Genomic DNA, 24,702 nt, shown 5'->3' on the forward strand with positions numbered 1-24,702 from the left:
TGTGAAGGTCAGGGACAAAGAAGAGGGGCTGAGGCCTGCATGGGGCATTTCCTTGTCTGCACTGAACCTGCAGACCCCAGGGTCACCCCCATACCACGAATGCCCAAGACTTTTTTTGGGGCTGGCACATGGGTGAGGGCAGGCAAGAAGTAGCATGGCCAAGGCCACAGCACAGCCACGCAGCTTGGAAAGATGACAGCAATCAGAGCTCCTAAGATCTGGACTGGGTTCCAGGATGCTGACAACCTCGTCTGTGATTGCAAGGAATTTGGCTCCAGTCAGCCCTACCCCTGGCTGAGTAGGAATCGAATTGAGGGAGGATAATGAGACACAAATTCAGCTCTTGGGAATGTGTGTGTAAGCGAGCAGGAAAAACTCTGAGCAGAGCTAGAAGTCACCAACACCACACTTGCTTGCAAAACCTGCCACCTTGGATACCTACACTGTATTTCAGGAGTCCAAAGTCTCCTGAACCATGGGGTCTGTTTTCTTTAGTTCTTTGATCCAGTGAAGGGATGTGATTGAGCAGGCAGGCAGCAATGAAAGGAGGCAGGCAGGCAGACAGGCAGGGAAGAGGTGAGTAGCTCCCTGCCCACATTCCACTAGGTGAGTGCACCTTGCCCTGCACCACACCCAGTCAGCACTGGATGCTGGAGCCTTTGTGCCCACGGGACAGCCTCCTCTCCAGCCAGGAGTCCTCCTGTATGGCTTCTCCACCACAACACAGGATGTGACCGTGGTGCAAGGGGCCATGCTCGTCATGAAGCACCCCAAGCAGAGAGATGAGGAATCCCCATCTCCTGCTAGATCAGTCTGTCCAGCTCCCAAGTGCAGCAGAAACAGAGCTGGACGCCCATGCCCCTGGAACGGACCCCGGGTGTGCTCCTGCCAATTGTTTGATGTAGTGTTATTTCCAGAGCCCCTGCCAAACCCGTGTTGGGCCCAGAGCAAGCCCGTAACTCTATAGGGCCAAGTCTGCAGACTCCTTCTCCAACCTAGAACTGCACCTCCTAAAACCACAGCTGCTTTTTTCCTGCTTCTCCCTCTGTATGAGGCTAGCATGGTGGGAACCATTGGCCACACGAGCCTGGGCCCAGCACCCAACCCAGAGCACTGTTCCCTGGTGGGCTGAGGCAGCAGCTGGAATGACCTGGCACTCCCCTGGGACACGCTGCCCATCCCCGAGGACCTTGGGCCAAGGAGAGCCATGTATCAAGACCCACTGCTCTGCTCTCTGCCTCAGCTACACGAGACAGCCATTTTTCTTTGCTTGGGAGGGTGCTGGCTGTCCCTCACGCTGTCCCAGCTCCTGGCCAGCAGCAGCACTCACCTGGCCGGGGGGGACAGGCCAGGCACTGGTCCATGCCCCAAAAGAGGCCCACACTGCCGCAGCAATCCTCCAGCTTGGTTAGCCCTGGCAGGGGGTTGGTGCACTGCGGAGAGAGGAGCAGATCAGGCTTCTGTGGGATGCAGAGGAAACATGTGCCCAGCTGGCAGGACAGCAGCAGAGCCAGCACAGGGAACAGCTGTCTGGGGTCAGAGGCTGGCACGGCCCTCTTGGCACAGCTCCCCACTGGGACACAGCAGGACCAGGGATGTGGATTAAGATAGTAAAAATTGTGCAGACAGAACCTCCCTTGATTGCACCCTTCGGAGGGGAAGGGGCCATCAAAAAGAGCAGAGATGAACCAGAGATGATATCACCTGGCAAAGCCCCAGGATCAGCCCCTTGCCTGGCTGATTAGCCTGTGAAATGGGTGCACCACTCCAGCCCGGCAGGGAGCTTGTTGTCAGGCACTTTCCTCTGCTGAATGAGTCTCTCTTTCCCCCCACTCTCGGCAAGGCCCTCCGGATTACAGGCTCCCCCACTGGAGCGGAGCCGCTGGGCCACAGGCTGGAGCTGGCGCCCGTCCAGGCACGCGTGGCCGCCTGCCCAGCGCTCGCATACCGATCGGCTCGGCTGGGCTGCGGCGGGCGGGAGAGGCAGGCACTCCCCGCCCAGCTCCTCACCCTCTCCCAGGCACGGCATCACCCCAGCTGGGTGAGGTGTGAGCACAGCAAGGGTACCCCCTGCCGCCCCTAGAGCTTCTCTCACAGCCTCTCCATGCATCCCTAAGCATCTCCGTGCGTCATCATCCTCTGCTCCTAAGGTGGCAGCACGGCCATCTCCCCACAGAGAAGCAGGGCTTTTCCAGCCCCAGGTTCTGATCTCCTCTAGTTTTGCACTAGAGAATGGCTAAGAATATTTCCTGCTAGAAACGACCTGGATGGGCGTGACTGAAGGATGGGATGGGAACTGGGAGCAGACCCCCAAAAAAGGCTGGGGAGCAGTGGGGACGGGGCGAGTCCCAGTCTGCCAGGCTGGGGGTCTCTCTGAGCACGAACTGCTCTGGGGGAGCTCACAGGTGTTCCTGTGGGTGCCAAAAACCTCCAATGCTTTTCCAGTGACGCAAGAGAAACATATGGGGAAAGACAAAATAAGAAATTACGATGACTGTGGGACAGGGGTGAGAAAGTCCCTCACGTGCATTTGCTTCCCAAGCCCCAGTTGAGCTCTCCAGGAAGGCATGGTTCCATGGAAATCAGACTTCCATTTATCGTCTGAGAGGGAAAGGAATTTTCCTATGTTTTATACGTTTCCTACAATAATCGCAGAGCGTGGCTGTAAATGTTGCTATAAATAGGGCACCCTTTTAAAACCAGACTGTGTGTGAAAGCCATCAAGTCTGGGCTGTGCTGCCCCAGGGCACAGCCTGGTCAGGGCAAGGCAGTGAGGTCTCTCTGTTGGATCAAAGCAAGGAAATTTTTTCTTCCCAAGTAGTAACACATTGCTGCCTGTGCCCATGGCACCTGCATGATGCCCATGCTGATGCTGAACAGCTTCACAGAATAAAGCCACCCCCTATACCCTGAAAGCCAACGCTCTCCTACCCCAGAACAAGAAATACACCAGTGCTTGAAGTTGTCCTCTTACCTGCCCATGGAGAGCCTCCCGAAAGCACCTCCCCAGCAGCCCTGGGGCTCTCTGCTGTTGCCGTCTGCTCTCAGTGGCAATGCTGTTCCCATTCCCATGGGAATAGGTGTACCAGGGCACAGCAGCCAGCTGAGGCACCAGGACTGCCTCCACACTGTTCTCCTCGGACGCCTCTGCATCACCCCGCACCCTGGCCACCTGGTGAATTTGCACGATGGCTTCTGGAGGGTGGTTGATGTGGACATTCACCAGAGAAGGGTTTAGGGAAGCTGGAAGATGAGTTTACACCACATTTGTGACAATCTGGAAACAATTTGGCACCCAAAGAGCATCATCACGAACAAAGTCAAACGGGAGGAGAGGTAGACTGAGCCCACCAGGAAATCTAGAGATAGACTGTATCTAAGAGAAAATATTCCTCTGGCCTAAAAAGAGGACAAACCTACCAAAATCTCCACAAGAAACTAGAGAAACCTCCTGTCTAACAACCTGGCCTGAAACAGCAGGCATAAGGAGGTAGTGGCTTCCTCAGGCCTGTTAGAAAAGATCTGAGGAGTACACGAGTAGGAGTAAAATGTGGAATCTGGAGCCACTGGCCCTGCTCACCAAGCTGGTTGGACAAGGGCAGGGTATATGTGGAGTGCCTCATGGAGCTGCCAGCCGGGGTCTTTGGGCCTCTTCCTCCTTGCTTCTTTTCCAGAGAGGGAGCTGGCAGGTGGCAAAACTTCCCCGTGGAGTTGGAGGGGCACCAGCATTCATCCCGGCCCACGCAGCGCCCTCCATTCAGGCAGGGGATCTGACAGAAGTCTGCAAGGCAAAGAGAGGTCTGCTTAGAGGGGAAACTGAGACACTGGCTCTAGCCAAGGGCAGCTGGGGGACGCCAGGCAGCTGCACCTGGACAGCACTAACCCCATGACGTCCCAAGGACCAGGTCCAGCACTGGGCTGGGGTCAGCACTTGCAGCCTTTAGGCAGGCTCAGGTCCCTGCTGGGCAACACCATCTGCCCCAAGATGTGCTCACAACTGGAGTCATGGCTTGAAGAGGATGAAACCCTCCCTTGGGCTCTGGGGCCACAGCCAGGCTGGGGCACCCATGTCCTGGGGGGCTGCCAAGGCAGTGTTGCTGACACAGCAGGATCTCTTGGAGTGGGTCAGGAGCCATGGCAGCCATATGTAGCCAAGTCTGCCCAATTTCTTCCCTTCTGCATCGCCCCCTCCCCGCTTGGCAGGGTTTTTACTCCTAGCCTAGAAGGGAACTCAGCAGGATGGGAGAGGCAGACAGAACAGGCAGAGAGCCACATCCTCAGAGCCTGTCTCACATCCAGCCCTGGCCCTGCCAACAGTTCATGTGGGAGAAGTGTGGAGTGGGACAAAAAAATCAGGAGCAATTCATCTGCAGAGGCTCAGAAAAAGCATCCACAGATGAAACCAAAGTCATGTCCTTTCTGACCTCATTATGCTTGGAGCAACCCAGAGCAGTTCTCAATGTGAACTAAACTCAAGCAATGCATGAGATTCCTTGACAGATTATCCTGACTCATTTCAGTATGAGATGAAACACTGCTGCTCCACATTCCTGGATGGCTTGTCAGGTTCATCCCAGGGGATGAACACCCATCCTGTTTCAAGCTCATTTGCTCAAGCCCAGCACCCAGTTTAAGGGGAGGAGACACATTTTTGAACTGGGACCTAGGAAGAAATTTCTGCGAACACCACCTTCCATCAGTATCCACAACAGCAAGACTTTTCAATCTCTCAGTAGAAGAATCAGAGGCACTCAAAGGACAAGTCCCAACAAGTTTCTCCCACCAACTCGCTCCAACACAATGTGACCAACCCACAGCTGGATATCCCAGTGACTTGATGAGCAATCCCAGTGGCTCTGAAAGGTGAGCAGTGGTTTCAGCAAGCCCTGTTTATAAGAACAGTTTGCAACCTGCAGCCAGCTCTCCCGGCTGCCATGTGAGTGAAAGGAGAGAACAGGAGGAAATTAGGTGATGAAAGTCAGCCCCAAGACTAGATGCCAACTAAAGCAGTGAGCTGGCTCTGAGAAGAAGGAGGTGGTGAGGCTTGGCTGCAGGCCTGACTCAAATACACACATCCCCTCTACCAAGAGTGAGATGGAAACAGGATCTGCTTGCCCAGGAAAGAGAGCAATGAGGCAAAGTCTCTCTTCCTCCCCCAGAGAGAGAGTAAGCCCCAAAGACCCCTTCCAAGGCACTAAGAGTAACTATGGCTTCCCCTCCCTACAGCAGCCCAAGCCCTTAGTCTGTAGAGTCAGGAAAAGCAGGAAGAGTAGAGTGGGGAGACAGGCAAGAAAGTAGATGGAGGACATGGGGGTGCTCACAGATGCGGAAGCCAGATTTGGGATCGTGGTCATGCCCCCCTTGGCTATAGAGAGTGGTGGTGTCTCCTTTCTCGCAGCTGTTGTAGCAGCGCCCACTCTGGCACGTCTGTTTGCAGATGGTGGGTGTGAAGACAATTTTTATCTTCCTAATCTTCTCTGTCAGGTTGGCCCCTATGAAAGAAAAAGAGTGCTAAGTGGAAACAGCATCTCCAGGCCAGGGGAGCTGTCATTCACAGCTCAAGCTCTAAAGCATTCCCAGTGCAAAGAGGAGTTTATATCCCTCCCCAAGGTGGTGGTGTCACCATCCCTAGAGGTGTTTAAGAAAAGACTGAATGTGGCACTTAGTGCCATGGCCTAGCTGACAAGGTGGTGTTACATCTTTGGCTTGACTCAATGATCTTATAGATCTTTTCCAGCCTAGCTGACTCTGCAATTCTGTGATTCTGTCTCTCTTTGCCTCTGCTCACCCCAGCCTGTTTTCTGCTCCAGCAGCTGGAAGAGTTGGTCAACACACAAGCAATGGCAAGCAGCATGTTCTGCCCATTTGGAGTGGCATAACCATGTGAAGGGACTCACATGCACTAACTAGCCATCACAAAGGGAGTTTTTCCACTTTAAGGAATATTCCTTCTCCAGCCACATCAGTAGTCAGAAGACTGGCTGCTCTTAAACCACTGGAAGTCTTCCCACATAAACACGCTGTCATTCAGAAGAGAGAGCACCAGGTCTTAAGAAAACCATTGTCACCCTACAAGTGTCCCCTGACCTCCTGCTGCTATCCATGGTCCTCTTCTGGTCCCTCACCATGCTCCCATATGATGGGAAACCACACTCAGAGCTCTTTGGGACTTGTGGAAAACGGTCAACAGAGAGAACTGTTGTGTAACCAGCTGGCTTGACAACAGAGCCTTCCATCCCACCCCAATGGGACAGTCATGTGCTGCCCTTGCTGCCCACTCCATGTTTCAATCCCCACTTTCAGATTACAGCTTCAGCCAGGTTCATGGCCCTACTCATAGGGGCTGAGGTGCCTCCTTGGGGAATCACGGCTTCAGGAGGGAACCAAGCTGCAGAAGACAACTGGCATCTGTTCTGGCTGGGGAAGCATTGAGCTCAGCATCTGCATGTCCCAGCAGCCCGGCCTAATCCCTGCTCATGTCAGAAGGCATCAAGGCAGCAGCCAAAGGGAAGAAATAGACGCTGGTTGCACAATCTGTCCTTGAGAGCTGCTCAGCCTGAGTAAGCTGGGAGACACCATTCCTGCAGACTGAGGTAATTCCCCTTTGGGGCAGTGTGCTGGGGTGATGTTCAACATCTCTGAGATGCAACTGCCATATCCCCTGGCTCCTGTCTCAATCCTTCAGCATTTTGCTTCCCTGATGTGTCCTCCTTCAGTAGGGCCCCTTTCTTTGCCAAGCCCAGCAATGCCCATACTGATCTTTTTTCATTCCACTGAGCAGCACAGTCCTGGGAATCCATGGTTTCTTTGGAATCCCCAGTTAAAGTGTTGCCCTTTCGCATGACCCCAACAAGAAGCCCCCAAAGAGTGATAGCCCTACAGACCTTACCTTTTGCAGACAAGGTGTGCTCCTGGGAAACAGTGAGTGGGTCAGATCTGCTCTGCTCATGTCCATTCCCACTGGGGAGTGCATTAGAGGTGAGCTGGCCATTGCTGGCTGGGTAGCGCCGGACAGTCCTTGATGGCCCTGTGTGCTGAGGGGAGACAGGAGAGCCAATTCTGCTCTGAATCCTGTGGAAGAGAAAAAATGGACCAATATGCAGCACAAGTGACTGCACTAACCCACAGTGCCTGTCCACCAATGTACCTTGCAGCAACCTTCACTGACAGGCTGCCTAAGCTGCCACCTGGACACAGGGATTCGTCTGCCTGTGCAGGTCACACTTCTCCCCTACTTTCAGTCATCACCATGGCACACTGTTTTCCTCTAGGAACCATGCCCCATGTCCTGTGCCTGGCAGGACACGGTATTCGCCAAGACACCCTCTCTGTACCATCACATCAGGCTGTCCTTCCACAGGGATGCTTCGGCTGCCTTGACGAATCTCTGCCTGCCCATCACACTCAAGGTCTGTTCCTTGACCATAGCAAACATAAGCAGCTCCAAATACACTTGCTCTTATGGTGGAAGTTTTCTCAGGACCTGCCTTCCCAGCCCCAAACAAGCACTAAAAACACAGTAAGACAGTCAGAGAAGAGGCCAGACCAAGCAAATACACAAAACTTGGCCCACAAGAGTTTACAAGTTCACAAACAAGAGAGAATGACCGAGAACTCAAGTCTGTAAGAGCAGTTACAACTTTCTGCACTAACTGCATTTATGGCTTTTGGTACTCTCGGGGGACTAAGCACAGAGAAGCCATCCAGCTCTCAAGGTCACATCTCGTACACACTCTTTTATAAAGCCATGTAGACCACAAGGCAGAGCTCTTTGTGTTAAAGATCTTGATCTACTGCACTTGCTCCCATTTCCTTTTACTGACTGCAGCACTAAGCCTCAAAGAGGGTACTCTGCTTTCCAACAAAACTATCTCACTCTCACCTGCACCACCTGCAAGGAAAAAGGCTTGGTACAGCCAATGGCCAAAAAAAGTTGGCTGCCCACATGCTTCTTGTGTTTCTTTGAAAGTCACAGCCTTGGACGCCTCTGTAACTGAACTTCAGTACTGACAACTCTTCTGCCTACCCTGTCCAACACCTCCATCTCTGATGAAGTGGCTGAGGCAAAGAGTGGCACTTCCCACTGAAGTGCCCAGAGAGGTTTATCCCATTCTGTGGTTTTTACCATCTTCCCTGCCAGTCAGCACAGGAGATGTGTTACAGTGTCTACAGGGAAGGCAAATTTCTAAACCAAACAGGACTGGGTGATTCAATGAGAATTGGCTGACAGCAGCTCTGCCTTGCAGACATTCCTTGGATAGCTTGGAATAACAGTAAGATCTGGGGAGATGGAAAGGGAGCTCATGCTGTGCTGGTATTCAAGCAGGTCAAGAACAACACACAAGGTAACTGTCAGCCAGCAAGCCCAAAACCAGCCCTGAACAATGGAAAAGATGACATACAGGTCAATTAACTGGGAACTAAACAAAAGGAATACAAAGTGACGTCGTCGAGTCAAGGAGGTCTGTGAAGAACCACTCTTGTCAAAGGAGTCCATTCTCATAATTTCATAGAATGAGACACATGCACACCAACCATCTGAGAGCCTATGCTATTTCAATAAAAAAATAAACAGGCAGTACGATGTCAATCAGGCACATGCAAAATTAATAACAAACTGGCTGTGAAACAGAACACAAGAAGTAGTTGTCACTGGGGAGGGAATTAGATGGGTTCCAGGGTGATCAGTATGAGGCCTGGCATGATTCAAGAATTTCATCTGGAAATAAATATTTTTATTTCTAAATAAACATACAACCGACATTGATAATGTGTGCTGCTGACACAAAAATTTGCAATGTGGTGTATTGTGATGAGAACAGAGCAATCACACAGAGCAGTTTGGATCTCTGTGGAGGGTAAATGCATCCAAGCAACATGGGATTTTAATAGAGCCAAATGCAGGATTACACTGCTAGGAAGAAGGAATGCAGGCAGCAGCTGCAGATAGTTGGAGATGATCCTGGAAAACAGCAATTCAGAAAAGATTTCAGGGCTAATGACAAGCAATTAAATATGAACTGTCAGTTCAATGCCCTGACATTAGGACATTGAAACACTGCAGGAACAGGGAGGTATTTTTGCCTCCCTACACGTCCTCATCACAGGAGGGTGTATACATGCTATAGTATCACCCTAGCTGTGATGTAAAATATGTCACCTCTTCTAAGGGATGTCAAAAATATGGAGAGAATACAGGAAAAAATATGACAGAAATAATCGGGGGACCGGTGAAAATGCCTTTCTGTAAGAAACCTAAATTATTCAGTCTCTTCAATTTAGAGATAAAGAGGAGGTGCTCTGATTAGAGGGCACAGGTTTCTCCACAGGAACAAAATAAGGTGTAAAGAGCTAACAACATCTGCAAACTGAAGCCAAATGATTCCTTACAATAAAGCATGCCTACATGGAGCAGTATAGCTGTCTTCCTTCTGCAAAATCCTCAGCAGTGGATTCCCAAACTCCCGATACAACCTCTTCAGGAGAGGAGAGTGTGCTGACAAAAATATTTCTTGTCTTGTTAAAATCAAGATCTAAACTGAGATGAGGACGGCAAATAATGCTTGTTTTTCAATAATCAGCAAGGCTAGCCAGAATAATTAAAGAGAAGTGAACCTTATTTCAGTTCTGCCTCAGTGCCTTTCAGAAGCTCCCCTGAGATTCTGCAGAGTACCACCTGCCCCAGATGGCCAGGGCAGCCAGGCATGACCTGCCCACACATTTCTGAGCTACTAATTCAGCCCTGCAGCCAGAAAAGGAACTTCTGATGCCTGTTATGTACTGCTTTGTCACCTGGTGTGCTACTGCTAGTTTTGTTAGTGACAAAGGAAAAGCCATTTGGAACTCTAGAGAGGCTGGGGAGGAGCTACTAAGCCTTGGAAGCTCAGGCACATTTGTTCTCTGATCACTTGTAAGAGATCCCAAGCACAGTCCTATGGGTGAACATGGCTGGGATTCCAAGGTCTTCTACTGCAGAGATGGAAGCACTCTGAGGAAAAGAAGTACATTCCCCCAGACACCAGTGACTGTCCTAGTGCTGGCTCTGAGATCTGAACAGTCACTGGGTGAAGGTGACAGCATAACACAGGGAAATATCAGCTCTTCTGCTTGAAAACCCTCACATCACGTCTAGCCTTGAGAAAAGGGAGCTACTTGCTGCGTGCAAGTAGCAGAGCTTGGCTGGGCTCCATGCACTGCCTGCCTGAAGGAACTTCACCCTTTGTCTTTGGGAACATCTCTTGTCATTCCCAGGATTACCAAATTTTGTAACAAAACCCACAAAACCCCATAACAACAACATGTGAAGGGCTTTAAATAAAATAATCATTAGTATTTCAGTTCCGAAGAAAGAGGGATTACATGACCTTACTACAAGGGGCAGTGCCAACTTCACAAAGGAACAACAGAGTAGGAACATTACTCTATGGTTTGCAACACTTCAGGAAAAGTCATCCTACTGAGATCCCATTGGCAAAGCATTCCAGTGTGAGTTGAAGAAGGGAGGAGGTGTGGGGGGGTCAGATTTGCTTTGAATTAATTTGTTTATATGGTTCTATTCTAGGCGGATGAGCACTGGGATTTGTGGACTGAGTTGAGTAATACCATTCAAGCCCGGGCTACAGAAGTCAATGGCAAAAGGCATATTTCCATCTCAATTTGTCATGCTGAGCAGCTGGCTCATGGTCAGGGAAAACAAAACAGAGTTTTTTCCCTCCAAACCTTCAGAGTCAGTCCATGCTGGGCAGACAGGGACTGGCTTGCTTGAAGTGTCTCAGGAAATACACCTGAGCTCACCACAACAGTACAGATCTGATCAGAAGCCATTAGCCATCCCTATCCATTTGATGGATCTTAATAAACATAGGGCCAGAGCTTGGCCACTTCCCAGGGATCTGCACTGCCACAGGTTCTCTCAGTGGTGTGGCTGTCCTAGGGGGAAGAGTGAGCATGTGAAACAGATAGGGTAGCTCCAAATCAGCAGAGTGTGGAGCTTGTGTTGCCATGCTCCATGCCTCCACCTGCTTCAGAAGAGGCAATGAAGAGGCAGAGGAGTTTGACACTTCAAGCACTATGTTCCAGTCACCAAAAGTCCCAGGGTCTCATATTCATTCAGTCTTACAGCCTCCCTCAACATGGTATCACTCACTTCCACTCCTTCAGCCAGGCACACGGCCAGCACACATCTCTGCAAAGAGGCAGTGGTCTCTTCTCTTACAGACAGCTCTCTGCTCTTCATCCATCAGAGCTGCTGACAACTTTCTCTCTGTCAGGCACAGCCTGTAGGGCAAAATCAGCATGCAGACTCCTAGGACACCTCTCCTTCTGGGCTGTCCTGTAGCACCCACCTCTGGATCTCACAGTGGCAGTGGTCCAGGACAGAACCTGGAGCAAGGAGGGAAGGCAGAGGGAGCAGAGTTCTCCTTCCAGGAGTATGGATGTGAGCGCTCCTGCTGATTTCTACCAGCTGAAAGCTGAGAGACCTCAGTCACCTTCACATGGAAATACCTATAGGTATTGGGTGCTTATCAAAATTAAGAGATTTGGGATGGGAGGGAGCTGCGCAGACAGACTGACCCAGATCTGCAACAGTTCAAAACTATCCAACAAGCGCTTTCAGCTGCCCTGTTCTGAGGTGCAGGTCAATGGCCTGGATTCTCTGTAAGCCTGACAACACACGTTCGAAGTCAAGAGAACTAAGGGAGGTCTGATCCCCTACATTCTAGTGCTACATATCCCTGCAGGACCCAAGTAACACTTGTATTTCATTCAGCAAGCAATCCCACACATCGCCACAGCACTTTTGGGTGTAAACATTTTATTTTCAATGAATTTTGGTACCACTTGCACCCTGCTCTGCATTTACTTCAGTCATAGCAGGGTAGAGAAGGTACAAAAATATTGTATGCTCTGGATATCATGGCTCTCCTGCCAGTCCCAGATGAATCTGCAAGGTGCCCGTTCTCTGAACAGAGCAGGTGAGTGATTTCCTGTCACTCCACTGAGGGCTGAGCTGGCAGACTCCCGGAAACTGCATGGTTGGATAGGAAGACCTCTGTATTCTGAATCAACCACAGGGTTTTTTTAAAGCCTGCAATTTCAAGATTAGATATGCAGAGTCACAATAACCAATAAGACTGAGGTATCCAGAAAACAATACTATTTTCCTAACCCACTGTATATAGAAAGCATTTTCAAACCTCTGATCACTTCTGATGGTCATAATTCTCTGGGAAAGCAAAAGCCAGAGGGAGTACAGGTGGGCAAACTGTTCTCTTAGTGACTTAACACCAGGCATCCTCCTTGGAGCTGGGGGCAAAGGTGGCAAACTCTTCAAAGCACTTCCCTCTCCCCAGCAGCAACACCTCAGTCTTTCCTGGATTTAGCTTCTATCGGCTGCTCTTCATCCAGCTGTTGACTTTGGCCAGAGCGTGAGTGAGCTGGGAAACGGTGGGGTTTTTTCTATTTGTGCAAAAGAAATGCAGAGCCAAGTACCACATGAGTATTACTGATTTTTCATCCAGCCTGCCTCACCCTCTCCCCAGCCAAAGCCTGACAGACCACAGCAGGGTGGATGGCTTGAGGCACTGTGGAGAGAGTGAGTCCTGGGCAGTGTGGTCAGCAGGGAGGGGCACTAACCCCAGACAAGGAAAGGGCTGGAGAGATGAGGATTGGAAATTTATTCTTCCAGCTGGAGACAAATCTTCTGATGTTCATGCTGAAGATCAGGGAGAGATGACAGAGACTATTGAGACCTAAGGAGCAATTCTCAGAAGGGCAACGATAGCACTGGCCAAAACAAATCTGAAGATAAGCAGCTCTCAGAGAAGAAACTATCTTCCCAGGGTCCAGAAAACCCCATCTCAGGGCCCAACAAGCTCCATCTCTCCAAATATAACCAGCTTGCTGCTTGGGATGCAGTTGCTGCCTCCAGGTACTCAGAAAGGACACGTGCTGCCCGTGGGGTGGGAGCAGAGTCCCATGGAGGGCAGCCACTGCAGCCCTGGTCAGTGCACCCCAGCTACTCCAGACTGCAGCCTGCATGTGCATCTCCAAGAGGAGCAGGCTCAGCCAGGACAGGGACTGAGTCATGCTCAGCCCCTGATAACCTGCCAGGGCAACAGGCAGGTTCTCCCCTGGATTTTAAATGCTGAACAATATACTTGGTGTCTGTCTTGTCCATCTGCCTGTCCCTCTGGCAAGATGCCCTCCCTGCTTGGGGCCACAGGGACCAAAATCAGTGATTCACTTCCCCCTTTGTAATGCTCAGCAGTTGCTGATTTTCCACTAAAGCATAACAGAAGAATGGGCAGCCTTAACACCAGCATCTGTGTCTATGGGGGAAAGAGAAGCAGCCAGCCTTGGAAAGCAGTAAATTGACTGCAAACCAGAAACTTCCCCTTTCTTGGATTCCAAATAGGTTCCTCAGCAGGCAGAAAGGATTTAGGGCTCGGCCGGCACTGGAGCACAGCAGAGGCATTGCTTAGAGAGCACTCAAGTTTATTATCAATTAGCTCACAAACATGATGAGGAAGACAGCTCTGTTAAGACTCTGGGAGGAGGGGGAAAACCACACCATACAAGGTACCTGACTTCAAGCCCACCCACATTAGGTTCATAAATCCTGGCTTAGTTTATTATCTCCGGGGGCAGCAGAAATACCACTGAAACCTGCCTGCTGTCCCTCCTGCTGGTGTCTTCAGCCCTGGTACCTCCCTACCTTCAAATGAGCGAGATCCTGAAGTCTGAAGCCCATGTTCCCTAGCATTTGATGGGAGGCAAGGGAAGTTCTCCTGCACAGGAGAAGCAGCTGCCAGCCTCCACAGGCATAAGACCTTCTTGAGAGAGCCAAGCAGCATCTACGGACCACGAAGGCCACAAGAATGACCGCTCGGTGCCTTTGGGCCAGATCCACAGACACCTACAGCCAGATGTCATGCAAGATGGGACACAAGACACAGGCACCCAGACCATCACAGGGACATCAAGGTGCAAGTCATCCAAATCTTTCTTCCCCTCCAAGACCACTAGAGCTGCTGTTGGCAGAGTGTCACTGATGACACCCTTTGCCTTTGTGTGGGAAGGCACAAACAGCACTCACAAAGTGGGGCTGCAGGGCCAGGAACATATGGCAGGCTCCCTGATGCACATTATACTCTGTCACTGGCACATGCCAAGAGTCATGTCAGTCCAGAACCCAGGTGCCAGCCCTATCCCTCACCACAGTGACTAAGAAGCTCTCATAGAGCCCATATGGCTCTTATTTTGGGCTCTCACCTGTGCCATGTTGCAGTGGTAACTCCAGCTGCCTGCTCCACTTGACATATGTGCCAGTGGCTGGCCGAGATTTCTCTGAATCTCTCACTACAAACTGTAGCAACAGATGTGCAAGTCCATGGGGCAGCAGAGTCACCAGCTGTCTGCTTCATGCCACCAAGCTCAGACTCCACCACCACCACCTTGGCATCTTCCTTCTTTGGGCCCCCAAAGCAGTGCCAGTGCAGCAGAGCCATCCTAGCTGGCTCCCAGCCTGCCGTGTATCGTGTGAGAACAGAGAGGGAGAGGGCTGTGAACTCTGATTTTATCTGTTCAGGAGTTGCCAGACACCACAGACATAACTGAACCCCTCTAAGCTCACAGACAGCTAACAAGTTCTTTTTAACCAGTCTCTTGGGATCCAATTTTCTCCTTAGCCAAAGTGGCTGCTCACATGCCTTCACACAGCTCTCTGCTGACATTAAATGCCCTTCCCTTGCCACATGTACCACACATGCCACCTGACACTCTGTTGAATGCTCTTCTTTGCTCTCATGTATTAGGCAGTGAGCAACTGACTCCCTGGAAGAAGTCCAACTCTCCAAGCATGGGAATAGCACCTGCCTGGCCCAGCAAGGCTGCAGAAACATGCCCTGCTCAAGGACATGGCATCAGGTGGTCACCAGAAGCTGCAGACTGTGCATCCATCAGACCTTAGTGCTGACCCATTAAATGGCCACAATAATGATTTCCAAATGCTAAATGTGATAAAGAGCTGTCTGCAATCTGCTTGTCTCCAGAGCTGAAGCACAGGCCAAAGCCAAAAATAAAAATGCAGCCTGCAACTGCTCTGAGCTCCAAGTGGAGCCAAGAGAGGAACCATGCCAGGTTACTTGATTACAAATGCCACATTTGGGCCATATCTTGAACACTCCATAGACTAAAACAGGGATTTAGATGGTGAGGGAGACCAGGCAAGCTACCACCTCACTGGCAGAACTGCCCAAGCTGGCCTGGGGTGCTCAGCTGCACACTCCTTTGGGCTGAAACAGTGACAAAGCTGCCTCAGTTGGCTCCCCTGCTGCGTGGAGGGGCTGGTGCTGAGCAGCACAATCAAGAGGCACAGCACTGCTGCCAAACACAGTCACACAGGCAGTCTCACACCTTAGTGATTAGAGACACATCCAGAAGCATCCTAACCTAACAGCTGCCATCACAGGCAGGTCTCCATTAGTGCCACCATCTCACTGCAGCCATCACACCATGGCTGCAGCCTGTGCACCACCACAAACTCCGGCACAAGCTGCAGGCACAGTCAGAGCTGGGCTGTCAGTCATGCAATGGGCTGTCAGTCATGCAATGGGCTGTCAGTCACGCACTGTGACCACCCCACCGAGGGTTCAACCCCCCACCAACCACAGCAATGCCTCCTCTGCCCCTCTCCTACTCCCCATGCTCCCCAGTACAGGCTCCTACCTGGCAGGGAAGGATCTGTGCTTAGAGCAGTGGCATACAAGAGGAGAGGACAACATATCAACCTGTGCTTGTACACACAGCACACAGATCTCCATCTCAAAGGGCCCTCTGTTTCCACAAGACACAACAGCTGTGAGCTGAGGGCCTGGCTGCCATCTAATGAAACCTGCTGCAGAGGCATTAGCCAGAGAAAAGCTCAACACTGGCGGCGGGGAGGTCACTCTTCTCCCCCTTAGCACAGTGAGAAAACAAGCACATTTGAGTTTCATTTCCATCTTGTTGACTAGCAACACACACCCCCTTCACTAGGCTGCCAGCTTCAAAGCCCTGAAAAAACACTTTAGGTTATTCATCCTCGCACCCACATGCACCCCTGGGAGTGGGGGGAGCCAGCTGCCTGCCCACTGCTCTACACAGGACACAGAGAGGGCTGGAAAAGCCTCTCTCATCCCAGGCATGTGAGTGGGGTGAGGAGTTTGTGGCTGAAAACACACACACACACACAGCATGAGAGCAACAACGTGAAGAGATCTGTGTAGTGCTCTCATCTGAAGAAGTGAAGGCTTTTCATCTACAGCAGGTGGTCTCCCACTCATCCTGGGAACACTGTAGATCTAAGACATATTTTAAGCTAAAATCATGGTTAAACACCCAGCAGGATGTCCTGGCCTTTGGATCTATTACCTCAGTGTTGTTAGGTCTTCTCACATTGTTCCATCCCCAGCCACACACAGGATTCCTGCACCTGCAGCACTCAATCCATGAGAGCTGAGCTGGGATGTAACCTTTGCTATCCACTCTTGAAGTCTCATCCCTGCTGAGGATCAGGGAATGAGCATCCCGGTGATTTTTAGTCTGTACTGCTCTGCACTGGCTCCATCCCTCCACGTGCTCACTAGCCAAATGGCTAGTGGGTGTCTGGGAACCAGGAACACTCCTGGCCATGCATGATGGCAAAGCCAGTGACTTCAGGAGTACCATGACCATCAGTCTGCTCTAGACCTCGCTCACATAGCACTCAGCACCCACGCCAAGGGCTATAAGGGAGCAACAGGTTTCCCAGACTCCTCATTGAGAAGGGATGTGGAGCCCTGCACCTGCTTTGGCAGCTCCTGGACTCCAGTTCTGCAACAGCAGAGCTCCAAAGTCACGGAGAAGGCAAAGCTCCAGTGTCATTATCAACCTGTCATTACATCCCTGGAATAGTTTGGCACATTGCTTTTTAGAAAGCCATACCATTGAAATATTACCATGGCCACCCTGCCAAGGCTACAGGCAACCAATACACTCTGCCCCATCCTGATAGCCTCAGCCTCCAAGTATGTTCCTCATCCTCCAAGGCCAACCCTTGGCTCAGTTTTGCAGATGTGGGTCTGTTAACCATTCCACTCAGCTCCCTCCCTCCCTCCCTCCCTCAGAATTCTTTCCAATTTGTCGAGATCTTTTCTGGCAATAAAGAATACCTTGACTCAGAGCAGGAGCCCAGGGTGTACAGGGAAAAGAACTCATCTGACTTGGGTCCCAAGCACCGTCAGTCCCTGGTATGCACCACATGCGTTACCCTCCATTGACTAATTTGCTTTTCATTCTACCCTGAAAAATCTTAGCCTCTCCTTCCAGATTTCTTCCTTCCATAGAGGATATTTTTCCTTCAGCAGTAACTGATAAGATTCCTTCCTGACTGTCTTCTTAATTCCTGCCCAGATATTTAGTTTTGGCCTAAATGAGAGCCTTCACACTCTCCTCACTCTTCCACACAGGTGGAAAAAACATGAGGTGGTGTGGAGAGCAAGGTACCAATCCCACCAAGCACCGAGACCTCAGGGCAGCATTTCTCAGGATGCTTCTGAAGAAAGGAAAGAAAACAAGTAGATTTCATATGGAGACTTTTAGACCCTCATTTCACTTCTTGTATCAAATCAACTTCAATTAATCCCTTGTTTCCTGCTAGCACTGGTGATTTATGTGAAACATTTGCAAATAAAGAGAGCAGCTTTGATTTTAGTGAAGTACCAGTTAAAACCAAAAAAGGCAACACACAGTCAGGTATGAGAAACTGCAGCAATCCACAGGCACAAGGGAGCTGAAAGCAAGATAGATGGCAATCCAAATTCAGGCATTAGGAAGACTCTTCCCAGCATTTGATCATGTGGCCTTAGTGCTCCTCTAACAACTTTCTTTTTTATACAACTGCTATATAAATTGTATTGTCATAAATGTCCCAGATGATATATGTATAGTATATAAAATAGGCTATAAACTGGATTTTCTGTACTACCTTACCTACCACATGTACAATGTATTTGCCCTGCACCCTGCTCTCTTGCATGGAGTCTCAGACTGAGCTGACAGTAGCAGCACTCTTCTTTCAGTTTGAAGGAAGAGTGCATTTGAACTGCCTAAAGGCTGCATTAAGCTACAGGAATGGCTCCCAAGGAGGTGCAGAAAAACCAGGTCTAATGTAAAGACCATATTTGGAGTTTTGAAAAGGGGCCTGAAAGGCAGCTATTCTCCTGCTGCTCTGAAGGGTATGCAACCCCCCAGAAAGTAAATACATAAAACATATAAACCAGAAGGGTGCTGACAGCTTTAAAACACTAGAAAATAAAGCAACTGAATCTGGTGCCAGACTAGAGAAGGTATATAATGTAATTTAAAAATAGGAGGTTTTTTTTAATATAAGAAAAATAGCATTTACACTCCTCTTGAGTAGCTTGAGTTTTTCCTTTAGGCTTCTCATCCAGCTTGCCAAGGGACTTTTGACTATGTCAAAGCAGGAAAGGGGCCTAGATCTGGAGCTTATGGAGATCTCATTGTCCTGAGTGACATATTTTCCTTTTCACATATTCTCACCCGGAGTGGCACTGGCTTTCTAGTTTCAATTTTTTAACAATGTCTCAGATATCTACTCAAAGTTGGCTTTGGATCAAGGAATGTAAATGTTTGGCCACCTTGTAAAAATCATACTGCCAAAGGGAAGCACCTTAGAAAGCTGCAGTTAGGGCTTATCTGCACTGAGAAAATATGCCATTCAAGTTACAAGCATAGACACTATAGTGACACAAGGCTGGCACTGGTGTTCTACCCTGGGAATTCAACATTGTGTACTATGGATCTCCTGGGCTGGTCCCATACCAAATGAAGTGGGAAAGCTGCCACAGCCTATGCCACAGGAATGCACTTAAACAGGGGGATGCTTCTCATCAAGGGCTGACTTTTTTTTTCTCTGATATTTGGATATTAATAAATTGTAACACTCATAAATGTGGACTGAGTGACAGTCATAAGCGAGCAGAAGAGCAAAGATGCATTCAATAAGTATGTAGCTAGTACAGACCTCCTCCTAGTGCTAGACATATGGTGGACAAACAGTCCTGGACACTCAAGTAAGGCAGTAAGCAAGTTCCCCTTTTTCTCATAAATGTGGAAAGTTCAAAGCTGGCAAGACAGGAGGCTCCAGATCCTGCTTTAACAATTAAGACAAATCTGCCTCTGTTTGGAGCAGCATCTTTAAAAAGCAAGTGACCTTGCAGTGAACTTTTTGTTCTATCTGCTAGTCCTCAATGACAACAAGCTCATCAAGCTGATTTTGCCAAGCCACAGTTCTCAATGTCGTGTTTTAAGTGGTGACCCCAGGGCAGACAGCTTTGTATGCATCCATGGGCCCCACTCCCCTTTGCAAAGGATCACGCTTGACATTTGACTACCACCAGGACAGGATTTTCAGATGAAAGAGAACAATTTTCAAATGGGGGGAAATACACTTTCTCCATCCAGCAACCTCTGCCACACACCCAAGATCCTCCCATCTGCTTGCTCCCTGCTGTTCTAATCCTTTGCTTTCAGGAGAGAGAACAGAGATTTTGGCAGAGCCTGCCTGCTGGCATGAGGCTCCCAGTGTTCCCAGGCCAGGAGCACTTGCCGCAGCTCCTCAAGGGCTGCATACAGCACTTCCTCTCATCAGGAAGGGAGGAGATGTCTCCTCCAGGGCGCTGCAGAGGAGTCTGAGATCAGAAATCAGTGGGCCAGGCATGTTGCAACTCGGCCTTCTTCCTTTTCCATCCTGAAAACACCAGGCAACTCCCAGCAACTGCCTTGCCTAAACAGAACCCTCTCAGAGGAAGCTCCCTGCCCTCAAGAGCTTAGCTGCATTAAGCTGTCTGCACAGTGTCTCAGCACCTTACACCACAGCTATGCCCTTTTCCCTTGCCTGCATTACTGGGGGAATGCTTTGCAGGTCCCAGACATCTCTGCTTCTCTTCCCAGAGGAAGGATGCCTTGCTTTGCAAGCAGCCATCACCCAGCACATACCTCCCATGCAGGCAGCACAGCTCCCTTGCACAGATGCTGGCTACGGATTTTTGCACAACACTCCTGGCAGAAGGGACCTTCTCAGGTGGCAGCAACAGGACCTTCCACACACGCTGCCCAGAGTCAAAGGCATCTGGTCAGCCATCCTGAGGGTAAGGGGCAAGGGAACAAACCCTTTCCACTCCCTGCTAAATAAACATGAATTCTGCTGATACTCCAGCCTTAGGAAAACAAAGCTGTTTCCATTTAGCTCGGCTTCTGGGCTGAGGTGCAACTCCACCCGCACAATCATCCATCAAGGCTTTGCTTCTCCAGGCAGAGATTCAGGCTGAGATCAAGAAGAGGGAGGATTTGCAGCTAGTCCGTGCTAGGAGGGCCTCTAACACCCCCGGGATTTTGCTCTCCAGAGCACTTTCTGTTCCACCCAGCACAGAATGGGGGCCTCTCAGGTTCTGCAGCAGCTAACAAGTCTCCACAGGCTCTCTTGGACACCTGACTCCAAATCTGCACTGAGCCACAGACTGCTGAAAGGACTTGAGAAGTGGTACTCATTGCTTAGCCTGTATTTCCAGGGATGACAGGTGGAGTATCACCAGCTCTGGTGCCAGCAAAGCAGACCCAGAGCTGCCCTTCTCCTAGCCTTGTCCTTCCCTGGGCAAGAGCTGAGCTCAAGACTGAATACATCTTCTTCTTTAGTCCCAGGCAGAGGAGAGAATGCACACCATAGAGGCAAGCCCAGGATGGAGTGGTTCTTACCCGGTACCTCTCCAAACAGAAACACTGAGGGCTACATGTAACTCCACAGCACTGATGCCTGCGCTCAGCACAAGATTCAAGCTGAGCTTCACATCCACATCTTTCCAAGACTGCCAGCACACCCAGAAAAGGATCTATGACAGCTACAGTGGGAATGCGAACAGGTCCATTCCCTAGCCTTCACATCTGACAGGTGAAAATGCCAACCAAGCAGTACAACCAGTTGCATATGACTGGTACAGCCCCGCTGCTCAAGGAGCTGCCATTTCTCACCAAGGGTAAGAAGGTACCTGAGGGTGGAGCACTGACAGTAACATCTCCTGCTGTCCCAGATGTGCTTCCTGGGCTCTCCTTGCAGGGAAGCCACAGAAGGCTACTGTGGCTCTGGAGGGTCGGAAGCAGAACCAGAAGCATGTACATACCAGAAGCAGTACCATGAAAACAGGCAGCTGTCTGGTCATGCTCTTCACCAACACTTTATGGGCTCCTACAGACTACCAAAAATTTCCTACCTCCAGACCAGGTTAGTCCCCACAATGAAGGTGCAGTCATGATAAACAGTTAAGTCCAACTAGAGGAGGACAAGAAATAATTTTAAAGCAGTCCATCACTCAGGTAAGTGGGGAATATTTTGGTCCTGGCAGTTCCTAACTAATTCAGCTGGCTGCTCTCTTAACTCTCTCTCTGAAGACTCACTTCATAACACATTGAAACCAAAAGCAACCCAATTACTTCTTAGAGACCAGGTCCCTGTGGAGGATTCATGGGTTTTGTTACATGTTTATAGGGAATCTGATATAGTACTGTTCTAGTGCATGGCTTCAGAGCTTCAGATAGTTAGCTCTGTACAAACAAACACAAGTAAAGCCAATATAGATGCAAAGAAACAAAAAGAGAATGCAAATTCACTCATATGAGGATTGATTTCCTGTCTTAGAACAGCAAGACAAGGCTTAGATGTCTATAAGCTCCTACTCTTTTTCAACTCCTACTTGTAAGCAATGCAAATGTACAGGGAGGCTGGGGACTGGGTATTTGTCCTGGAACTCAGAGTCTTCACAAAACACTGACCTAGAATCACCAGGGTCCTCCATCCACTGAACCAGTCAAGAACTACTTCTACCTCTTCCTTACTGACAAATCAGACAAGTAAACCAGCTCCTGTAAAATCATGCCAGGCTGACTAGAAAAAGTCAGTGTCCATCAGCACAACCCACCCTCATCCTGGAGCAGACCATGGACCTGACAAGCCAAGCTGCTCCTCCCACACTTGACAGTGAACTGAACTCCAGTGAATGCAGCTCTGAGTTTGCAGTGCCTAGAAACCAATCCTCATACCTGCAAACATGAACAACCACTACCTAGCTCTTTCAAGACAAACTTCTTGCTTTTGCTGCTACAGCCCAACTGTATGAAGAAAGCTTCACGCAAAAGCACAGAAAGTACTTCAGTGGAAAGAGATGATGTTGTCACTGCAAGTTCAGACAAGTCTAAGAGTGTGGTTTCATGAGACAACCAACCTAGAAGCGTGACTTCCCCACCTCTCCTTTCCTCCCCTTCACTGATAGACTTGCAATTCTGTCAAATTCTTCTGGTCTCATGATCTTCCAATAAGCCAATTTAGTCCACTGAAGTGGCAGAAAATTATCTTTTATTTTGCGGTGTCCATTTTTTTGCTGGTTTACTGAACTGAGCCAACTCACTCAGAGACCAGGTGAGGACCAACAAGTGAAGCAATGGGAGGGCATGGCCAAGGCCATGCCTTTGGCTGCAGATGCTCACTCTTACAGGCTCCGCAGCTTGCCCAGAAGCTGGCATGCTGAAAGGGACAGACAAAAACTTTTGGGAAATAACTCTACTAAAAGCAACAAGACTTTTTTATGCAGTACCACACCATGTTATAAGTTTCACAGATCACAGAAAAAATCCAAGTGACTGAATTGAATAGAAGAACACCCAGGGGCTGAAGAGAGGCATTTCAATGCCGACCAGTGCCAGGGTGCAGGCAGCCTCCACCTGCCTGCAAAGTAGGGCTGGTAAACATTGCCTGGGCAGCACAGCACTCAGAGGGGTGGTGACAACTCCCTCTTGGAGAGGCACACAGCGACCTCAGCGAGTCCTTCAGGACATCTCCAGTCAGTGGTGGACATGTCCCGGTGTCCTACCTGTGGCCATTGCAAAGGACAGTAGTCAAATTCTCTTGCTGAAGCATGGGATAAAGGTGACATCCTATGGCCTTCACGGGCAGAGAAGGAGGAACAGCACAGCACGGTCCTTAATGGAGTCCTATTTCCTTGGGATAGTGCCAGAGGATTTAAGGTACTTTGGGCAGCTGGGCATTCAGCAATCCCAGCTCAGGGATCACTAGCTGCTATGTCTGACTGACTGGGCAAGAATGCTCTGCCAGTGCCTGCACAGCCTTCCGTCCCCTGTGTGGAGCCTGAGGTCATGTTCCTTACAGGGAAAGCCTTCAACAGGTGCTGTATCTCCAAGGACACTGCTCTCCCTCCCCTCCAGTCCCTCTGCACAGAGTGGTAGCACAGAGGGGTAGGAGGAGGTCATCACCACAGGGAAACTCATCAGCAATGCCCAGGATTACGGGCACATGAGAGGACTGTATGCTCACTTGGGCAGCAAGCCTCTCTTACAGCAGCAATGACAGCGGCTTGGCCACCTCTCCCTGACAGCATCACCTCTGCCTTTCCTGAATTTGGTTTCTATCACATAGTCTTCCATTTGGGCATCAAGGTATGTCAGCTTCAGTGAACTACTTGGTGCCAGTAAAATCTTTGCCAGTCATTTGAACCTCTCCAAAATTGCTAACAGCCAAGGCTGTAGAATTGTCTCCAGCCCATTCATTGCCTCTGCTTCAAAACAGACAGAAAGGCAGCAGCTACTGTAGGAGCAATGGGCACATTGGAAACAACCTGCAGGAAAATAGAAAAGTAAAGGCCAAATTGCCCTCTCCTCAGGCAGCTCAGAGTGATGTTGACAGAGAAAGCCAGAAGTTCACAGAAGGTAAGGGAAAAATTGAAGTTACATCCTGGTTAAGTGTTGTGGGGATTACCGCAGTTAAGCACCTGTAATTTGCTGTAATGTCTTCCTGACTGTGACTGAGGGGCTCATGCTGAAAGCCATGAGAAAATTCTCTGCTTTAGTGGCTACCAACAAAACAAGTCTTTCTGGCCCAGCAATTGAGTGAAAAGCTCCAAGAAATACAGAGGCCTTTAGGGGTGATGCTAACACTTTGCTCCCTTTGCTTTTGGTCTAAAAAAACCCTAACAAGTAATATGTGTGGGTTATTGTAGCAGGCACTACTCTCAATGCTCCATCTCCAAAAAGCTGCTGACACGGTAGCAGTGCTTATTGGGGAAAGACCAATACCTCTCCCATCTTTGCTGCCTCATTCAGTAAAAACAGCTACAGCTCCATCAGGACGTCACAAAACACAAAGTTTTGTGAAGGAGTGGTAGCTCAGGTACAGGAGCATCTCAGCACTGATCTGAGGCAGGTGTGCTGAAGCACTAAGTTCTTCCAAGAAGATCAGATGATGCCACAGTTGTCATCCTGAGCTTAACACACCCCTCACAGTCCCCCCTGCATGGACCTCTGAGCTCCAGCAGCTCCACCTTTGCTTCTGTACCCAATATGCAGGCATCCACCTGAGTACCAAAATGACCTAAACCAAAAAAAATTTCTCACAAATATAGAGCAAATGGCTCAATAATTGCTAGAGTCTGCCAGGAGACATCTGTGAGTGTCATTGTTTTGCTAATACCAGCACTTACAAGCACACCTCAGAAGTACTTTTCAGTGGGTACTACCTGGATATATTGCTCAAAACATATCCTCTTGGGAAAGAGATTTACCCACTGCTCCTCTGTCCACCCTGCTGCTACCATGAAG

At 49.7% G+C, this 24,702-nt stretch overlaps 1 protein-coding gene across 1 annotated transcript in view; it reads right to left on the reverse strand.

Moving 5' to 3' along the window:
- LTBP2 (latent transforming growth factor beta binding protein 2) overlaps positions 1 to 24,702 on the reverse strand; it is a 72,709-nt gene that overhangs the window by 32,195 nt on the left and 15,812 nt on the right. The window contains exons 6-10 of the mRNA XM_059848223.1: positions 6,890 to 7,071; positions 5,322 to 5,492; positions 3,581 to 3,781; positions 2,975 to 3,243; positions 1,331 to 1,433 (exon numbers count right to left, since the gene is read on the reverse strand). Of these exons, the coding sequence (XP_059704206.1) occupies positions 1,331 to 1,433; positions 2,975 to 3,243; positions 3,581 to 3,781; positions 5,322 to 5,492; positions 6,890 to 7,071 (926 nt within the window). The remainder of the gene's footprint in view (positions 1 to 1,330; positions 1,434 to 2,974; positions 3,244 to 3,580; positions 3,782 to 5,321; positions 5,493 to 6,889; positions 7,072 to 24,702) is intronic.

This window comes from Haemorhous mexicanus, chromosome 6 (genome assembly GCF_027477595.1).
Source record: "Haemorhous mexicanus isolate bHaeMex1 chromosome 6, bHaeMex1.pri, whole genome shotgun sequence".
Classification (NCBI taxonomy): domain Eukaryota; kingdom Metazoa; phylum Chordata; class Aves; order Passeriformes; family Fringillidae; genus Haemorhous; species Haemorhous mexicanus.